The sequence below is a fragment of the Danio rerio genome, chromosome 4 (genome assembly GCF_049306965.1).
Source record: "Danio rerio strain Tuebingen ecotype United States chromosome 4, GRCz12tu, whole genome shotgun sequence".
Lineage (NCBI taxonomy): Eukaryota > Metazoa > Chordata > Actinopteri > Cypriniformes > Danionidae > Danio > Danio rerio.
Window position 1 is genome coordinate 10,324,132 of NC_133179.1, and position 21,009 is coordinate 10,345,140.

The 21,009-nt window shown below is 32.0% G+C and overlaps 2 protein-coding genes and 1 long non-coding RNA gene across 61 annotated transcripts in view; 1 reads left to right on the plus strand and 2 right to left on the minus strand.

The window, feature by feature from the left end:
* The window catches only part of mical3b (microtubule associated monooxygenase, calponin and LIM domain containing 3b), a 40,728-nt gene extending 37,657 nt beyond the window's left edge, over window positions 1-3,071 (minus strand). For 48 of the 50 annotated variants that reach the window (XM_073946487.1, XM_073946484.1, XM_073946476.1 and 45 more), the window contains exon 1: window positions 2,838-3,071. The gene's annotated coding sequence lies outside the window, so the exon portion shown is untranslated. The remainder of the gene's footprint in view (window positions 1-2,837) is intronic. The other 2 variants (NM_001353875.1, XM_073946486.1) reach the window with 2 other exon arrangements.
* Window positions 3,072-3,604: 533 nt separating this feature from the next.
* Window positions 3,605-5,601, plus strand: LOC101887098 (uncharacterized). Of its 3 annotated transcripts, none has more exons than XR_011015271.2 (5): window positions 3,605-3,686; window positions 4,499-4,515; window positions 4,625-4,697; window positions 4,855-4,909; window positions 5,208-5,601. It is a non-coding gene; the product is annotated as an uncharacterized lncRNA (long non-coding RNA). The 3 variants fall into 3 exon arrangements; XR_011015270.2 differs by having other exon boundaries at window positions 4,499-4,553; window positions 4,855-4,905; window positions 5,208-5,331; XR_011015269.2 differs by having other exon boundaries at window positions 4,855-4,905; window positions 5,208-5,331.
* A 1,658-nt stretch (window positions 5,602-7,259) lies between these two features.
* svopl (SVOP-like) lies at window positions 7,260-19,354 on the minus strand. 8 transcript variants are annotated; one of them, NM_001045229.1, is made up of 17 exons: window positions 19,129-19,354; window positions 18,835-18,981; window positions 16,704-16,878; window positions 16,531-16,622; window positions 16,346-16,444; window positions 15,563-15,634; window positions 14,465-14,589; window positions 13,675-13,738; window positions 13,466-13,591; window positions 13,260-13,388; window positions 11,720-11,793; window positions 11,430-11,626; window positions 11,228-11,339; window positions 9,443-9,524; window positions 9,253-9,342; window positions 7,621-7,734; window positions 7,260-7,426 (listed from the first exon to the last, which is right to left on the minus strand). In NM_001045229.1, the coding sequence occupies exons 3-17, from the start codon at window positions 16,834-16,836 to the stop codon at window positions 7,415-7,417; spliced, it is 1,521 nt and encodes a 506-aa protein (NP_001038694.1). In that variant the 5' UTR covers window positions 16,837-16,878; window positions 18,835-18,981; window positions 19,129-19,354; the 3' UTR covers window positions 7,260-7,414. The 8 variants fall into 8 exon arrangements, 7 of the variants coding, with proteins under 7 accessions (NP_001038694.1, XP_068075712.1, XP_073802072.1 ...); XR_012401555.1 differs by having other exon boundaries at window positions 7,264-7,426; window positions 7,621-8,846; window positions 9,042-9,342; window positions 19,129-19,172; XM_068219611.1 differs by having other exon boundaries at window positions 7,264-7,426; window positions 16,704-16,806; window positions 18,835-18,928; window positions 19,129-19,172.
* Window positions 19,355-21,009: the final 1,655 nt, after the last annotated feature.

Below are 21,009 nucleotides of genomic sequence, written 5' to 3' on the forward strand. Positions count from 1 at the left end.
ATGCATAATTATTTGCAATTACTATAGTAAACACACACCTTAAAACAAAGTGTTACCATCAATTTTTTAATGTAAGGTTTTCTCACACTTCCAAGTTTATAAACAACAGTTCGGACAATTTTGCCTCACGACTTATATCTAAAACCTGTTTATTTCTCTCACTTTGGAGATTTTGCCTCAAAATTCTGACTTTTTTTCAACCAGACTACTAATATATCTTCTGATTTGTGAATAAAAGTCAGAAATGTGATATAAAAGTTACAAATCAGTTACTTTTTGTATATGCCTGTATATCTTGTAGCAAACACCATATCCATATGTATATATAACATAAGTGCTACCGACAGTTTTCTTAATGAAATGTTTTTCTCACATTTCAAGTTTCCTCTCATAAATTATATCTAAAACCAGGGGTGGACTTGACCAATAAGTGAGGTAAGCAGCTGCTTAGGGCCCCTGGGAATTAGGGGGCCACAACCAATGCCAAGAAGCCAACATTAATCAGCTCTTTTACAACTCATATGTTGTCAAATCTGTCTAAAACCATTAGGATATTAACATTATTACTTTTCAAAATCAGAGGCCCCCATAAATAGTGGACCGCTCCTTCTGACACTGCACATGTGCAAGTTGTGAGTAGTTCAAAGACACTCTCAGTCTGCCAGCGATCAGAGTAGAGCTGAGGTAGAGGCAGGTGGAGTGTGCAACGGCGAGAATTTTGAGAAAATTTAAGGAAAAAAAAATAGAAATTAGACAAACTACGGCTGGGCAATTTATGGCAAAAATACAATCTCGATAATTATTTTCCATATTGAATGATAATTATATATATTTTACTATTAGTTGTTAATGCTTATGATTTAAAAGTGTACATTAACAAAGACTGAAGCCACAAAAATTAGAGGGTCAATTAAATGCCATATTTTCGACATTTACATTTTTCTTTGGTCGCTAATATCGACACACTTTTAGAATCCCATTGTTGCACATTTCTGCAGTGTGACTGTCTCTAAGATCAATATAGAGTAAAAAAAAAAGTCAAGAGCTTATCATCGTTATTGACATACATTTTATCACGATTCGATATACTATTGTCAATCGGCCCAGCCCTAAGACAAACAATGAAACGCAGCTACCTCCTGATCCTGCTTTCTGGCCGAAATACCTTTCAAATGATGAGCACTGTGAGCTTGTTAAGAGAGGGTCTGTTCAAATAAAATAACATTTCCCAGTAAATGTTAAAAGCTGTCAGTTCACAAACAGCAATCATTCAGTTCACATGAAAATAGTGACAAGATTAGTTTGATTAATTGTGAACTAAATTTGTCTAAATGTTTGATCACACTTTATTTTGATGGTCCATTAAGTTACATTGCATCTACAAGCCAACTAATTCTCATTAGATTATAAGTAGACTGTTAGGTTGAGGTTAGGGTTAGCGTAAGTTGACATGTATGTGCAAAGTTTCTAATAGTCAGTGTGTAAATATCTGTTGAAGGAGCAGCATCAGCAGATATTAAGCAGACAGTCTACTAATACTCAAATAGACCATCAAAATAAAGTGTTACCAAAGGTTTATTTTATTTATATTAAAAAAACTAATCACAAAAATGGTTAATTAACTGTTCATAGTTTGCTAATTTGTTTTTAGAATTTTGTAAATTAATTTCATTTAGTTTTACTTTAAGAAGATAACATAATAATGTTTCTTTGAATATTAAAATATATAAAATATACCTTAAATATGTTTAATATATTTATGTAAAAACTTTTTAACATACAGTTTATTTACAAAAAAACAAAACAAAACTAATCTACTAATGCTAGGGCCTCATAGCTGGAATTGTTTAGGGCCTCTAAATCACTAAGTCCGCCCCTGTCTAACACCTGTGAGTTTATCTTTCTTGCTTTGGAAGTTTTACCTCACAATTCTGACATATTTTTTTTCCATACAAAATCTGAATTATGAATAAAAGTCAGAATTGTGATATAAAAGTTACAAATCAGGCGTCACGGTGGCGCAGTGGCAAGCACAATCGCCTCACAGCAAGAAGGTCCGAGGTCAGTTGTTTGCATGTTCTTCCCATGTGTGGGTTTCTTCCGGGTGTTCCGGTTTCCCCCACAAATCCAAAGACATGCGCTATAGGTGTATTGGGTAAGCTTAATTGTCTGTAGTGCAAGCGTGTGAATGAGAGTGTATGGGTGTTTCCCAGTGATGGGTTGCAGCTGGAAGGGCATCCGCTGCTTGAAACGTGCTGGATAAGTTGGCGGTTCATCTCGCTGTGGCGACCCCAGATTAATAAAGGGACTAAGCCGAAAATAAGGTACAAATCAGCAACTTTTTGTATACGCCTTATACCCTGTGGCAAACACAATATCCATACAGTATGTGGCCCACCACAAATAGAGGACTAAAATCCCCCAAATTAGTGACCTGTATCAATATCCCTAGTCCTCTGTCTCTCTTCTCGAATGTCAGAGTGATTGACTGCTGTGCTGTTTGAGAGCAGGATTACAGAACGCAAGGCATCTGCTGCAGAAAGAAGATCGATCACAGTTTTTTCCTCTAGTCAGCCATTCAGACATTGATGTAACCATGAAAACACTGCATATGCATATAATGAATTCATATAATCGCTGATTAGAGTCAAAGCAATATTATCAAATCATGCACAATCCAACATCTGAATTCATATGCTTTTTCCGGCTCTTTCCACCACCCACTGAGCATCTGAGCTAAATAGGTTGATTCAAAACCCTGTCACAAAAACATCAACACTATACACACACACACACACACACACAAATGCATGCAACACAACACAAGTGATACTTACCGTGCTGCTTCCCTGCGGCATGCACATGCTTCTGACATGCTTTCCTTCCTCATTTCTTGCTCTGGCAACTTCCCAGGTGCATCTAGAGCTGCTGCTGCTGCTGCTGGAGCCACATTTACTGTGGTGTCACACACACATCTGCAGTGCAGGAATTAGATCTAGTGCTTCACACACAAACACACACACACTCTCTCTCATGCACACACTGCCCTCTTTCTCTCTCCATCTCCATCTAGCCAAGGTCAGAGGAAGGAGCTACCAGGCACATGCTGACTCCTCCTTTACACACACACGATTTAAAACAAGTAACATTGTCTTTTAGCACACACACATATACACATTAGATGATTGGCATATTCCAGATTCATTATTCAGCATTGCGGTGGATCTGCTGGTGGTTAATGGTGGAGTGTTATTGAAAGCAGCCCTTAATCTAATCTGATTTCCCCCGGCACGGAGACTTCTTAACGGGATTAAAGAGCGTTCGTGAAGGGAGGGTGGGGGAATGACGGAGACATCTTACCTTAAACTGTAACACTTCTGAATACTTAAGCTTTGCACCTGCTGAGTACAAAATGAGTGTAATCCCAACAAACACACAACGTTGCCTCAACGTAGCGACCTTCCTACAACGTTGTACCAACATTGCAAAAAGGTTGAGGATTCTACGTTGTTTCTAAAGGTTGTCACAACGATGTCATAAGGTTGCCATTTAAACATCATGAGGGTCGCATGCTTTAGGTTGTGCTTAGGTGGCGTGGACGACCACTGTACAACATTTACTGGTCACAGCTGAATCAGTTTAAATTTCAACAAGCCGTCGTCTCATTCATCAACGACCGAGGAGACGTGAGTATTGCTTTATTTCTTCATGCTAAATAAGATACGTAAATCGTGAATATTCAAACAAACCTATGATTTCGACAACAATCTGTTCCAACATTACACACACACAAAAGCCGTAATGAAGTTATTACGAGCGAGTAACATTTCGGCATTCCGTTAACGGACGGCAACAACATTAAAATCATTATGTTAAATCTCTCGATAAAACATTTCCTGATTATTTACCTACGCCTTGTCTTTAGTCAAATGGACAATAATGTTTTTGAAGTTCAGTTTTTTCCATATCCATCGTGATCAGTTAGTATGATACTTCATCACACAAGCCGACCCACTTTTTACAAAACACAAAATAACTTTTAAAAACAAAACATCTCTGTGCAGATTGCGTCCCGTTAAAGGAACAGTTCACTCAAAAATGATATGTACTCACGAATTATTTGCCCTGTAAATAATAAGTGATTCCAAACCTTTAAGTTTCTTTATTCTGTTGAACATTAAAGACTGTAAGCATTTGCTTTCATGGTAGGAAAACACTATGGAATTAAATAGTTACAGTTTTCCAGCTTTATTTAATACATCTTCTTTATTGTTTAGCAGAAAAAAAGCTAAATAAGTTTGGAACAAATAAAGAATGAGGCTAAAATGGCAGAATTGTCAGTTTTGGGTGAGCTATCCCTATAAGTTAAAGTATATAAATTGAGGTTCATATGCCTAATTAATATAGATAGTAATTAAAAGGTCTGCTAGTCTAAATTTCTATTTTGATTGGTCTTTTGATGTTTTATTTAAAACCCACTCTTTTCTTTGCTCAACAGGCTATTTTTACATGGAGGTAATCTTCTATTGATAATTTCTGGATTTTAATTATCCGTAAGTTGCATGAAACTATTGTTTAATCACTCACTGTTGTTTTCAAATTACTTATGTAACTTGTCTTTCAGAATGTTTTCAGCTGTTGAATTCACCTCAGATCAGTGTTGCTGTAATTCCTGATGGAAAGAAGAATTGGATGAGGTAAGAAGTATACTATTCTATTTACTATTAAATGTAGTTATGTTACCTAAAACAGCATGTCCATAATGTGGAAAATAGATCATGCTTATGAAAAATTACTTTATTATTTTGTACAGCTGTTATTGAAATGACACTAAGTTTAACATTTCATTAACAGCGAGCAACGCCACAACTACAGGACCTCTTCTTTCTCTTCTCATAATTTACAGTAAGTAAGTATTCGGAGACTAACTCTGACTTCTGTTAACTCAAACCTGTTTTCCCTGTATCTCTAAATTTATTTAATTGTTTGTAATTTTGGTATATGATATATTATTAAAACATTAAAATAAAGTAGGCTACATAATTACTCTGGAGATTTTATATGTAATGAAATTACAATAAATGTCGGAAACTTCAATAACTTGCTAGTCATAGTCATTTCCTGTGTAGTGCTGTTGTGTCAAGCTCTGATCTGTCCTCTCTTGTTCACTGCCTATTTTGACTTTTGTCTGCTGTGGATCTCTGAAGCTGGATTATCCGTTGAATTTGTTTCTTCCTCTGACTGCTTTCTCCATACCAACAACTACGACTGGTCTTCAGCTGCGCTCCCCGGTCTGCTGTATTCTCCAGTCCAGAGCTTCACTGACCAGTGTTTGAATTTTAATTTATATATTTATTTATATATTTATTTACATTTTAATGATTTCTTGTTTACTTTTCTTGTTTGTTTACCCTTTAGTTTAAATATATATATATATATATATATATATATATATATATATATATATATATATATATATATATATATATATATATATATATAATCTAAACTTTATTTTATACTGTTTGCTTATAATTAGATACTGTATGTGTACTGTATGTATTAAATGTTGTGAAATATATAATAAAAAGTTTGATTATATTCATTTGTGTGGCATTTTTACACTTTAAAGTTTACACATGCAGTTTTTAAATTAAATAGGAAAAATAAATGAACAATATTTCATATTAAGCAATACTGGAAAAGAATTGCTGCTTATCCTGTATTCTAGGCAGTAATGATAAACTGCCACAAAAAAATATTAATACAAGTAGTAAGAACGCCGCCTCGCGGTTGCTGAATGTCGCACGACAACGTTGCTACAGCCTTCTCACGTCTTACATTTCTACGTTGTGACAATGTAGCGAGCACGTAAGCGGCAACGTTGCCTTTGAAAAAATACAACGTTGTGCAGACATCGCTACAACGTAAATGTGTTTGTTGGGATGTCTCCCTCGTGTGGTTGTTGTTGAGTTTTGGATTTTAACATCATATTTATTGAAAGAAAACGTATATATTGGTGTTCGTTGGTATGCTAACTGAGGGCTAACGTTATCCCCGAATATACTACTCTGTTTATGAAATTATGGAAGATAATGCTCTCTTATTTGTTTGTTTGTGAATGAAAGTGTTAGTAAAACTAACTGTAATAACAAAACGTAACTGTAATATACACACAACACTGAAGGAAACATGACGACGTCGAGAAAAAAACTTGTCGCGGGTTGCTAACGTTAGCTTTCGAGTTCGTTTCGTTAATATTAAATGAACAGTTCAGCCAAAACTGAAAAATCATATCATCATTAATGAGTAAATTTACTCACATTTTAACTCACTTGTTCCAAACCAGAGTTTCTTTTCTCTGTTTAACACAAAAGAAGATATTTTGAAGAAAGCTGGAAACCTGAACCCATTGACTTCCATTGTATTTGTTAACAAATTTGATATGGAAATTAATATGGTTCAAGTATAGCTTTCTTCAAAATATCTCAAATTGAAGACGTTTTTAACGTTCGGAACCAGAAATAGTAAGTAAATTTTCACTTTTGGGTGAACTATCATTTTAATTAAAAACATTTAGAAAATAGATGAATAATATTTAATCGTAATATTAAATATTTAAATTCAGCTGAAATAAAACAAGAAAATCAAAAAGAAAACACACCGACAAACAAATAACCCCCTGCTGAAGTAGGCTACTTACTTTGTGCAGAAATCTTACACTACTCATATGGTACTATATGCCTATTACTGTTGTAACTAAATGGCAATATATTACAGTATTTTCAACCCTTTGTTAATGAATGTTACAGTATTAACTTAGTGATGAACTGTAAAAAATCTCGAAGTACAGTTTTTTTTACTACAGTAAACTATGGTGTATTGTAGCATAATACACACTATACTTTTAGAAAACTACAGTATTGGGTTTGTTTATATTACCATTACTGTAGTGTTACCACATCAACTACAGAATTACTACTACTGATTAATTCAAGTATATTACTATAATATGGTTCAGAAACACTATTTAATATATATTTCTATAGTATTTTTTCCTGTATAGAAAAATTTACAAAAAAAATATATTGACATTGTAAACAGTTATAAAACAAGTTGCCTACAAAGATTTATCAAATAAATGCTAAGTAATGAGATTGTGTCCTCTTCTAATACTAGTCTCCCACTATCTAGCCATATCTTGGTTTTGGTGAGTTTTGCGATGTCATTGCAAGAAGAAATATGTCAACACAGGAACAAAGATTTGACAATATATATATTCTTTAATTGTTATAAATAATGAAGAACGTATCACAGGCAGCATTGAAATTCTTAAAAAAATGGATCCAGCTTTAATATGAGTTCATGTTTTGTTAGAAAAGTGCAATTGTCCTTCATCTCTGTTTGGTGAACTTCAGGCATCTTGCTGAAATGGTGGAAGAAAGCAAAACACAAAGTTGTGAAACTCTAGGAAAGCGAACTATTTAGTTTGACAGATTAAAAAATTATTCATACCCCTGGCAAATTCTGACTTGAAGTTAATTTTAATCAATAAGCAAGTTTTTTTAATGACTGAATAATTTTAGGCTTGACTGTATAGTACAGTAGGTAGATGTTTACCAATAATGCTCGTCCTCTGGTCTCAATGGGCAGGAAAAAAACTCCTATGGCACAAATGATGCACGCTGTGGCGAACGGTGATAAAGCCAGAATCACAGATTTGGACATCAACACCTAGAACACGAAACATAACCTTAGAAGAAATCAGAATGTGTAACTGCTTTGCTGCCAATCTTCAAAAACCTATATTTATAATGTGTGATCCAAATGCAATAAATAATTTATTTAAACCTTTAGAATATTTTTTAACAATGGCATCATCACTGCTCAAAATTATGAAAATGTTTATTTACATTTATTTTCAAGACACCATCACTTTAATGTAAATCGGGCCTACAGTATATGACATGAATGAGATTCTGATTGAGAATATTCAGATCCTTTATAGGCCTATTGTTTGTTAATCCTTTAAATGAGGTAATTAAACTAAACTGACAATGAACACTTCTTGTTAAGCATTATTATTCATTGGTGATGTTAATATTTAATGTTTTTAAAGATTTAAAACATTAACTGACTTTAAAGATATTGTAACTAATAAAGTTCATTGGTGTTTTTAAACATTTTTTACTAAATAAATTAAGTAAAATAATTGTGCTGTTCCTCATCGTTAACATATTGTTAATGAGACCTTGCTGTACAGTAAATTGATACCTATTCATTAAAATATTTGTATTAGTTTACACTCAACATGCACAAACAAAGTCATGCACAAAAACCTTCAGTTCTTTTAGTTATTATACCTCTTATAAGGTATAATTCACACACAAAAATCTACTCACTTATTTTCCCACCACATGGATCCAAATCTTTATGAATACAAAAGAAGATACTTTGAAAAATGTTGAAAACTACTGGTAACCATCAGTCATCAATAGCAGAATAAACAAATACTAACTCAACGTCTACCGGTCTCCAAAACCTTACTAATCATCTTCTTGTGTTTAAAAATAGAAAAATAAAATCCAATTGTTTTGGAAGAAGTGAAGGTTGAGTAGTGTAAATGATCACAGAATGTTCAGCTTTGGGTAACCCTTATGCTATGATCATGATAATACTGCATATCTTGAATAATAATAAAATAAAGTTTCAGCAATTATTGCAACCAATGATCTTTTACCTGCTTTTAATATACACTTTAATATAGAATATACCTTTCTCTAAGCATCTAAAAACAGTTTAATCAAAATCTAAAAACTCTACAGGGTTCATACACATTTTTACAGCTAAAATTCCACAAATTAAGTAAACTTTTATGACCTAATGTTTCATGTAATGTCTACGTGTATGTAGTAAATAATAAGAAAAACTATACACGTTCAAATTTAAGACAGCATATAATTAAATATGCAACAATCTATTTAGATTAAATGTATTTTTGCAACTATGTAAAACTAATTTAGATAATGCTTACACAGCACTAATAATGTGAGAGCATGTTTTCGGACAGAAAAAAAGTAAAGAAAACTAAACTATATATTCAAGAATAGAGATATTTGTTAAACTAAACTTTCCAAAATTTGGTGAGTTTTTTTGTTTTTCCTAAATTTTTGCCAGGCCTGCAAATTGCCAAGTCAAAATTCCATGACCGGATGAACCCTGGCTCTAAAAAAGTCAAAACACATAGAGCACCTGTGCAATAAAAGGTGCGATCATTCCTCCGATTCGACTGAACGATGTGCAAAAGCCCATTCCGATTGAGCGCACAGATGTAGGATAAACCTGCAAACACACACGCCAATGATAAACAGTTTAAATTTGGTGGCAAACTCTTCTTTAAAGGCACAGAGATTGAATGGAGTGTTCATTTATCAGCTCTCACCTCTGCCGTGTAGATGTAAACCACATTAAAATTCATTGAAACCACAGAGCGGAGGAGGAAGAGCAGGATTGTGAAGCCTAACCTGCACACATTATTCACTTTATTAGCACTTTTAACATATGAACTGCGAGTAAAAGGCCATGTGGAAATTACATTAAACACCTAGACATTATAAACAGTGAGTATTTGTATTGTAAACAGTGAAAATTGATATGTGTGGTATTTTAATTATTACTTTAGCAAGAATATTAATAGCTGTAAATGTTATGTGAATGTAGGTTAAAGCTGATACTAATTATAATGAAATATTAGCTGCATACACTTTATTAACATATAGTAGTAAATAAATATTTTAACCAGTGAAAATCTGTTGTTATTTTAATATTATTAATATTACATTAGTAACATATATTTATAGTTGTTATTAATCCTTTAGTTTTTTTATATAGTTTTTTTTTCGTGACAAATTTAATTAATAATTTAATCTTTATTTGTTTAAATATTTGTGTCCATATAGTTTATAATAAATTTTAGGTTTTACACAAATTCAAATTTTTTTAAATAATTTTTTATTATATTTTGTTTTTATTTCTTCTTCTAAATAAAATTGCCTTGCCTAAATTAAAAATAAATAATATTTTAACCATATTTTATTTTTAGAATTTCTTTAAAATATGAGAAATTACTTTTTTTAATTATTTGTTTTATTTTATAACAAATATTTAATATAATATATTTTTATTTAATTTCATTTATCATTTATTCATGTTATTTATTGCATTTATCATTATTACAATATTATTGGATTCATTAAGAGGTTTCTTTATTCAGTTATTTGTATTTTTAGTAATGTTATCTTTCTCATTTCACTTCAACTAATTAAACATTACATTTTCAGTTAAAGATAATTTTATTATTATTATTATTATTATTATTATTATTTATTTATTTATTTATATTTTTAGCTTTGTACCTAACAATAATAATTTCAAAAAGATTAAAAACAAAAAATACAGCATACTCATATCCAATGTTGGGGGTAATGCATTACAAGTAATGCGAGTTAGGAAATAATATTATTTTTCTAATTGCATTACTTTAAAAAATTAAATACTATTTGAGTTACTTTTTAGCTGAATTAATTTACTTTTAAAAAATAAATTGCTGAATTAAAATTTGTGTAAACAAGTTGAATCACACTCAATGAGAGAATGAGCACCCCGAGGAAACAGGCAGAAACCAAGATGGCAGAGCCTTACATTTCTGTGATGGAAGTATTCTCGTTTTTTTTTTAACACATGGAAGAAAAGAGGATAGTCTGAATGGACAATTTACTGAACTAACAAGGCAAAAAGTAACTTTCAATTGTAATTAATCTGTATATATGGCATGTATAGGGTCAGGAAGTTCTCAAAAGATAACATTATTCTAATCCTTTTTTTTATTAGTTTTTTTTAAGGTAAATGAAGATGTAGGTTATTAAGTGCATTATTAAATGCAGAGCTCCTCTGATAAAAAAAAAAAAAAGAAAAATACCCTGTTCTAAAAAGTTCTCAAGCTCTGAAAGCAATAAAGCCTAAGGCAGGTATAAAAAAGTAACTCAAAAGTATCGTAACGCATTACTTTCCATAAAAAGTAACAAAGTAACACAACTAGTTACTTTTTTGGGGAGTAACTTATAATTTTAATGCATTGCTTTTAAAAGTAACTATCCCCAACACTGCTCATATTCAAAATGACTTAAAACAATAACAATTTCAGTAATCAAGAAAGCAGCATACTCACATAGTCGTGCAAATATTAACAAGCATGAAGAAAAAGGCCGACAGCAGCAGCAGAATGACCATGCTGTACTTCCGTCCTACTATATTCAACAGGATGATATTAAGAGGAATGACTGCAGACAAAACACACAAACAAACATCAGCATTTAGCATTCAAACCAAGCAGAATAATTAAAGTGAGCAAGATTTCAAAGGTTACTGACGTGCCACCTCCCCTAAACAGCTAATGAGGAGCGTTTGGTAATCGTCCGAGTTGAAGGGGATGCAGTAACACAGCGTCTCCTCCTGGATGTGTTTAATCTGATGCTCCAGATCAGGATCCGTCACGCACAGAAGATTCTTCTCCAGTAACTCAGAGCTGCTCAGGACGGAGCCGTAATAAGAAAACGAGGCCACAAACCTGACGGATGAACAATGCAGAACATCACACATGATCTGGCACACAGAAACACACACATAATAGACAAAAGAGGAGAAGTGTGGTAGACTTTACCATGAATACCACAGCAGGAGCGATGTTCTCCTGAAGGCCGAGCTGATCAGGGTGACGGCATTTCCTCTTTCTGTCTGGATATGAACACACTTCTGTCAGTTCAGGCTGTTTACACTCAAGGAAATGCTTTAAATAGCATGTGTGCAGCAATATTTAAAGTTCCAGTACACCTAAATATGAATATCCAAAGTTAATTATCAGCTCATTTAAATTTGTGTGTGAACTCACCCTTTTAAAGAGAATAAATGTTTATTTTTTCATTATTTTTCATTTATATTTTTGGATAAATGCTTAATTTCATATACAATGATTTCCAATATACTATTATATCAATAACACAGCATATAATATACACACACACTGACATAATATACACACACTTTAAAAATATTTTATCTGAGACGTATCATTGACTAATTAATTTGTTTTGATGGAAATATTCAGTTTTGGCTTTTAAACAGTTAATATTTTACCCGTTTATTTATTTATTTTAGGAGATTAATACTGGTTTGCTCCGATTTGATAATAATTTTTAGTTTGACTTTTTAGTTTTTAATATCCCTGCATCTTCAATATATAAAAGTGCACATATTACTCCAGAGAAGACGATTAATTATAATAAAATAGATAAATTTTTTACATTTTATTTGGGCATAGGGGGTGATTTTAAATGCTTGTAGAAAAATAATAAAAATAGAAATTTCAATACAAATACAAAACAATTACAGTTACACCTGAAATATGTGCGTTGGGTTCATTTAGTGTAAGTTTGTCATTACCAGGTTATCAAACTAAAATGACTGACATGTGTCTTGTTATTACAAGGTGTTTGATAGCAGTCTATTAGTAGAACATAGAAAGTCCATCCATTGACCACCGGCTGAAAGATTTGACACATTGCATTCCACTGGAAAGAATCGCCTACAGTATAAAGGGAAAACTAAAGGAGTATCATAAAATTTGGGATCCGTTTATACCATTTTTGGAACAAAATCATACAATGGCACAAGCAAGTACCTCTCAGGCTACTGGTTAATTGACTAATATGTATATGTGTATTTTTGTATGTGGAATATATGTTTTTCTTTGCCTTAGCCCATGGATAACAATACATTTACCTGCTCAACTGAATTTGGAGGGAGGGGGAAAGAGTTAAAATGTAAAAAAACAAAAAAACAAGTGTAATTTCATGTTAAATTTCAAGTGTTTTTTCTACAATATTTTTTTAATAAGTAAATAAAAAACAATGCTATTAGAGAACTTAATAAATAAATAAATAAAGAAATAAATAACTGTGATTAAAATGAAATGATCAAATATGTGATTATAATATTTAAAATTTTTAAGCATAAATAAATAAAAATTAGATCAAAATTAATAATAATATTTAATTTGTAAAATAAATGTTAGTATCCAGAATAAACCAGAGTATGAACTGAGTCTTTATACAACAAACTATTTAGAAGACTTTTAACGCATAATATGTGGGTTCATCTAATAGACAAAACTTGGAGCTGTTTAGGTCTCTTCTCCTACACACCACTTCAGGTTCGCGTAGTTCTCCCTCTGGTAAAACACCATTATTCATTTTGGCGATCCGCTTAAGTGTAGACATGGCTCCTTGTATGTTACCTGCCGAGACCTGGAACCGTGCGGATTCGGGTATAAACTGAGAGGAAGGAAAACATGCGAGTGAAAAAACAGCTTCCTTCATCAAGAATGTACCATGTTTAGAATAAAACTAACCATGAAGAGTCCGATTAATACGAGGCTGGGGATGACGGAAAACCGAATCATCCAGCGCCAGCCCATCGTGGGCACCACAGTCATACCCAGAACGATAATTAATATGGATCCCATCATCCAGAAGATCTGACAGACAATAAAAGTAAGGTTAATGCCTGAGTTTTTTCTTTTTTTTTGGAGGTCAAATGTAACTTTTCTTATGCACTCACTGAGGCAAGAGGCAACAGGTATGCTCTGTATTTGGCCGGGATGAATTCAGTCTTCAAAACAAACCTTAAGAAAGAAAACATGAGACAGAACAGAACGTTTATTTCAAGCATAGTGGGGAAAAAAATCATTGAATTTACTAGACTTTCAAATGATGTTTAAAATGGAGACCTATTATTTAAAAAATTACTCTAAAAAAACTATTTGCTCCAAAACGTGCAAAATAGTATAATTATGAAATATTTTTTATTAAAGCATATATATATATATATATATATATATGTGTGTGTGTGTATATATATATATATATATATATATATATATATATATATATATATATATATATATATATATATATATATATATATATATATTACATTCTATGTTGATGTCAGCATTACATTAAACTCACAAAAGTGCCTTTAAATATAGTACATAGAAAAAAATGCAATTAAAAAAAGTCCTAAAAAGATTCTTTAAAAAGATTCAAGTTACTTTTGAGAGAAAAAAAAGTAAAAATTTGTGTCATTCTGTGTAAAGATATTTATGAAAGAAAAAAAACAACATACTTATTTTTAATTTATAGTTATTAAAATAGTTCAAAGAATATGTGATCAATTTAATTGTTTATATTTAAAACTTTTACTGAAAAATGGTTAAAACCTAGTGATTTACCGTTTAATACCAGAAAACCCATTGTCATCTTTGAAACATAAACATTTATAAATTTACAATCATTTATAAACTGTATGGAAAGCATGAGCAAAATACTGTGCATTTGCGAAATCCCACCCTTGAGATGTTGCTGCCACTCCGCAGCCCACCATACATCTCAGAAAGATGAACCAGCCGTATGATGTAGAGAACGAAGTGAGAAAAGAAAAATATGACGCCCATACAAAACCACCAAACACCACCTGTGGACACAAACATTTTAATTGGACACAACACATTTTATTGGATCTAATTACACTAAACATCACACTCAAAGATACATATATACAGGCGCACACCCCTCAAAAATCTCTCTTTTAAATTAACATTTACTATAGAAAGCTTTACAATATTATATTTGTGCAAATGCATTAAATTAGTCAGTACTGAAGCCAAATCTGGAGCTAATCTAACAGAATAACTTACAAAAACAGTTCAAAAATTTGTAGTAGCCCAAATCTTTCTTATGTAAAAATATTTACCTTTTTTTTTTTAACCTTTTAATAAAAAGAAGAAAAACAAATCAAGAAAAACAAAAAAATATATAATTTTGTTGCCAATTTGTAGTTTATTTTGCAATATTTTGCATAAATTTAAATGTATTATCTTTTCATTTCTAAAGATGTTCCGCAACTAAAATATCCCTTTAATAATTATGTCAGTTTAATAAATCTGTTTTGTTTAAACACACCAAAATATATGATCTTCATTCACTGAGAAACAGATAAAGATATTCATTTTTTAAATGGGGTGTACTCAATTATGCTGAGCACTGTACGCTAAATATGTATGAACTTGTTCTTTGTCTACTAATACAAAATAAATAAAAAAAAGATTCATTAATGTTTAATACAAACTATTGCTTTTGTGCTGGATAAATGTTAGTTGCCCTTCCAATAGACTATAGTTAAATAAACGTAATAACTCAACATAATTGGCTCTTGAAAAAGCTCACATATGTTATAAGAAAGAAACCTTTGATTGTTGCCATATCTGGGAGCTGTTTATGTACTTTGTGATGGAAATTTTGAAGAAGCTTTAGAAACGTAAAGCTGTGGAATGTGTAAATTGGAGTTTGATGTGATTTTTATTATACGTTTTGGGTAATGGGGTTTGATTTACTGTAAAACTTAATAAAAACATGTTATACTAAAATCGAAAGAAATGTCATCTCACCTTCCAGCGTCCGTATTTGTCAGCAATGTAACCACAGAGGACCCCACAAACCATGAAACCAAAAAACACCATCTAAAACAAAACACACACACACCAATAGAATAAGTCTCATGTACCGTCTCCTGAATTAAAAACCATTACTGAACCTGAAACGAGTGAGAGGAAGCCTTTAAATGAAAATAAACACCTATATATAATCAATATTGATAGTTAAATCTATAAACCCCAATAAATAAATCATTGCAACCCACAATAGAAGTTAAAACATGTGTTCTCCATTTGTGCAGTTTGTTAGCTTTAAATGAAATATAATGCATGTGCATCATGTTTCTGTACAAAGTGACATCGCCATGTCCTGGCATGAATAATTTCAGTGGTTATCATGGACCTGTGTTATCTTTTTGCAGCCTCAGAACTGATGAGAAAAGAGCCGATGCTTCAATTTATATCTTATATAGTATTTTTCTATCTTGGTTGGAGGTAAAACCTAACAAAAAACAATTAGGAACTGTTAAAATAGCACAGCAGAAAGCACTTAAACTGACTACTTCTGCATTTGATAGCACCTCACAGCAAACTTCACTTAGATTGCACATTAATCTAGGACAGAAGGAAGTAGATTAGTAGGTTTATCCATAAATAAACGGCATCACTTCTAAAAAGATACAATAGATAAACCAGAATGTTTAGATAAGCACAAAAGCAAAACATGTACATCTTGTATTGCGACATTCCTGTCAAAACTTCACGAAATACAGGGCTCTGATTGGACGAGCTCCTCACCGTGGAGACAAGGGCCACTTGCCAATCCTCCAGATGCCATTCGCAGCGGATCTCAGGAGAAACCACAGCCAACAACATGATCTCCATCGCTTCCACTATCTACACACACCAGCAATGAAAAATGTAAACAGCAAGTACACTAATTGCAGGTTAATGAATTACAGAAACGCATGCAGTTGTCTTACATTGGCACTGCCCATGATGACAAAAAGCAGAATATGGAAACATCCGAAACCAATGCTCTCCACAGCCTCCTCCACGGTGTAGCATTTCGGCTCTGTATGGGTTAAAGATTGAAAAGAATAAACGACTGGCTGCAGGTAGTTAATAGGCTGGTTTGCGCATGTTGTTTTCTCACCTTTGACCTGAGCAGGTTCAACAGGATTGTTATTGTTGCTTGTGGTGGTGATCTCTTCCTCCATCTCCACTTCTTCGAGCTGGATGGCATCCACTAGCTGGGTCTTCATGGAAGACGATCGCTTTAATGCCATCTTTATTTTAATAAGGCTATTTATTTCCTCTGCAGAAACATACTAGATAAAAATGGATTTTTTAGATGCTAATTTGTGAATGTACAACAGCACTTCAAGGCTAAACCTGCTTTTAGTGATGCCTGCACATGTTTATTTTAGGTATAGTTTACTGTATAAGGGACATTTCTTTGTTTTAAATCGGTGTACATTCATCAGTAGAGCTGCACAATATATTGTTTCAGCATCGATATCGCAGTTTGATCATTCGCAGGATATGCAATGTTGAATTTTTATTATAATGTATCATTTGCATGTGTTTTTTTTATGCCTGCAATCATATAATTACTTTAAATGCTTTCCAGTATAAATGATATTACTATTTGTGACCTTTCCTATGATTAATTTTATAGAATTGTTTATAATTTTTTAATTCATTTACTGTATTCAGGACAAGATAAAACACTTTATTTCAACTCTATCTTTTCTTGATTATATTTATAGATTGTTACGCATGAGAATAAAACACATGCAAATACAGAAATGAACTGCAAATAGCACAGGACCACAAAAATGGTATAGATTGGTCATTTGTTTTTATGGAGATGCACTCTCACTGCAGAATCATCCCAATCGATCTAACTTCATAAACTCTTTCCAAATATAGCAAGTTATCTAGTGAAACTGTATTCATATCGCAATATATATTGCAACATAAAAAACATTGCAATCTTAGATTTTTCCAATATTGTGCAGCCCCTAGTCGTCAGCATTCGAAGTGGATCAAAAACTGAAAGCTCAAGTCATCAACTATTGAACAACACCCATTCTTGTCTAATATTCTTGTTGTCAACTTCATGCTTTCTATATATATATTTACTTTTCCTTACATATATAAATAAATAACAAAATAGATAAAATTCATAAGTAACATTTATGCCTATGCTAATACTTTATACTAATGCTAATATGCTTTATACTTACATGATAAATTCATGTTATGTCTATTAGACCATATTTGTGGTGATCATGGCCTAATATTTAGACACATACTGTATACACATTTAGGTTATATTTTTGTTTTTAATCACTAAATGTAAACCTATTCCTTTTTTAATATAAAATATTATTATGTTAACACCATATGGTAAAGCCAGTCATGGTTTTGTCCCATAATGAGACGCCAATCTGGACATATACAGCATGAAAATGTTCTCATATATATTTAAGTTGTTTTATGTGTTTAATATTAAATGTAAAATTATTATTTTTTACTTTAAAATAACTTTGTTTTTACAACCATATGGAAAAAGGCAGTCATTATGATTTTGGCCCATAATAACCACCTATTTGTAAATATACCATAGAAATAAATTCATATATATTAAGATATATTTATGTATTTATTACTAAATGTAAACCTTATTTTACTATAAACATACAGTTCTTTTACCACCATATGGTAAAGGTGGTCATTATGGCTATCTACAATAATAACCACCTATTGTTAACATACAATTATATACTATTATATATATTTTTTTACATAAAGAGCAGTCACACAAAATCTAAACTGAATAATGTAATATTTACAACAATTTATGGGTTTTTAACAATTTTGTTGATTATTAGAAAGCTAAACCATGATTAAACCGTGTTTTGGGCATTGTACCATGGTAAATGGTTGTTTTTTGAATATGTTACACTATATTTCCGGCATATACTTTCTTGGAGCAATTCCTGGTATTATTTGATGTATCGCTGATGTAATTACTAATCAAATTCCATGATATAGGAGTATCTTATAAAATAACATGGTATTTCTCGACTTTGGTTACTAAACAAACGTGCTACCTTAGTATAGTAACAGTTCATTTAATCAAACAGTAACCCCTTCATAATTGCTCTAATGACTGCTACAATGGTCTTTCTAGACAAAATTACATCTCAAGACGTTTGATTTCTTTACATATGGTGACACGTATGACAAATGTGAGCATAATGAAATAAAATACTTACAATAAATGATGAAATGAGGTCATCAAACAGGACTTTTCGTCATTTCGAAGCTTCTCCCATCACATCTCACCCCGACTGACACTTCTTTTGGATACTGTATTTTAGCCAAAGGTAGGGTGTTCAAGTATTTCCAGTATGCACCGACACCTTTCAGCGATTTATGCAAATTAGCCTCACAAAACTTTGATTACAATGCGTCGAGCAGATTTCAGAGCCATAAACTCAAACAGTTCGACTAGACAATTATGTAGAAATAATCAAACTTGTCGTGAAAAGATTCATCGTGAAGCTCACCTTCAGTAACAACACCCGCATACACCTGCCGACAGGTAAACAGCGTCACACATCAGCGTGTGAAGCTTTTAAAGGGCCATGGCTCTTTTTTAACTAACACAACACACCCAAGATCGTGTTACTTTGGTTTGTGTTTCAGAAGGAAAGAGGACTGGATCATTTAGCTGTTTGTCGAGAGTGGACGCAGAAAACTGGACAAACAGGTTTTAGGTCTCATTTCAACCTGCTGACCTACATCTCGCACACGAAGCCGAGGGCACTTGTGTGTTTACACATGCGATTGCCTTCAAAAAGGAAACAGTTTTGATAATGAAAGCCTGTTAAGCGAGATAAGTGAGCAATCTTTCAGGTTTTGTCGACAACATTTTCGATCTGCGGTCTGTGTTCAATTTATAGACGAGTCGACTCTTTTAAACGAATCATCTCTGTGTGCAAAATGACAGCCAAGACAGTCATCAGCTACATTTTAACCACTACTGTAAGCATATATGTTGTCTATATATTCATTTTTATATTCATATATATATATATATATATATATATATATATATATATATATATATATATATATATATATATATATATATATATATATATATATATATATATATATAAGCATGGGGTCATTTAAAAGATAGATCACCCCATCATTTAATTTACTCACACTCAAGTGACTCCAAGCGTTTTTGAGTTTATTTCTTTTGCTGAACACTAAAGATATTTTGAAGAAAGCTGAAAACCTCAAGACAGAAACTCATTAGCATTGTAAATGAAAAGGTAAATCAATTATTACTTTTTTGGTGAACTGTCCCTTTAATGTGGATTAGTTGACAGATAATATCTAAGTAAATCTGAATCTTATTTTATATTCTTTAGAAACAAACAAGGTTGGATTGACAGAATTTGACATTGCATTAATATTTTTTATTACTATGAAGCTGTTGTTAATCAATCTTTATTGTGTAAAGATCTATATAAAAATTAAATTCACTAGACAGACAGACAGACAGACAGACAAATATATAGATATATAGATAGATAGATAGATAGATAGATAGATAGATAGTTAGATAGATAGATAGATAGATAGATAGATAGATAGATAGATAGATAGATAGATAGATAGATAGATAGATAGATAGATAGATAGATAGATAGATAGATAGATAGATGGATAGATAGATAGATAGATAGATAGATGGATATAAAGATAGACATACAGACACGGATTTATTTTCTCTTTGCCAAGATGACAGTAAATAATATTAGACTAGATATGCTTCAAGAAACTTCCATACAGCTTAAAGTGACATGTAAATTCTTCACCAGGTTAATTAGGTTAACCAGGCGGGTTAGGGTAATTTGTTATTTTGTTAATTTGGTAAGTTATTGTATATTGATGGTTTGTTCTGTAGACCATTGAAAAATATACTGCTTATAGGAGATAATTAGTGACCTTAAAATTATTTTTAAAATATATATATTTATTTAAGACTGCTTTTATTACTGCCAAAATAAAACAAATAAGACTTTATCCAGAAGAAAAAAAATATTATCAGACATACTGTGAACATTCATTTACTCTGTTAAACATCATAGATAATAACACAGAGAAAACCGCAGTTTAGCGCCCCCTGTATTGTTCGAAGCGGCTAACGTCATTACACATTTTAGCCAGTTCGAACACAGACCATTATCATCCTAGGTACACTAGAGGGCGCCTCTTCATCTACGTATCTACAGGTAGATGGCATCAATTCATTTCTTATAGGTGGGAAATAAAAAATGAATAATATGTGTAACGACATGATTGACATTTATTTGTTGTTTAGGTTATAGGTCAAAGGTTGTGTGTGTGTGATGGATGGATATATAGATAGA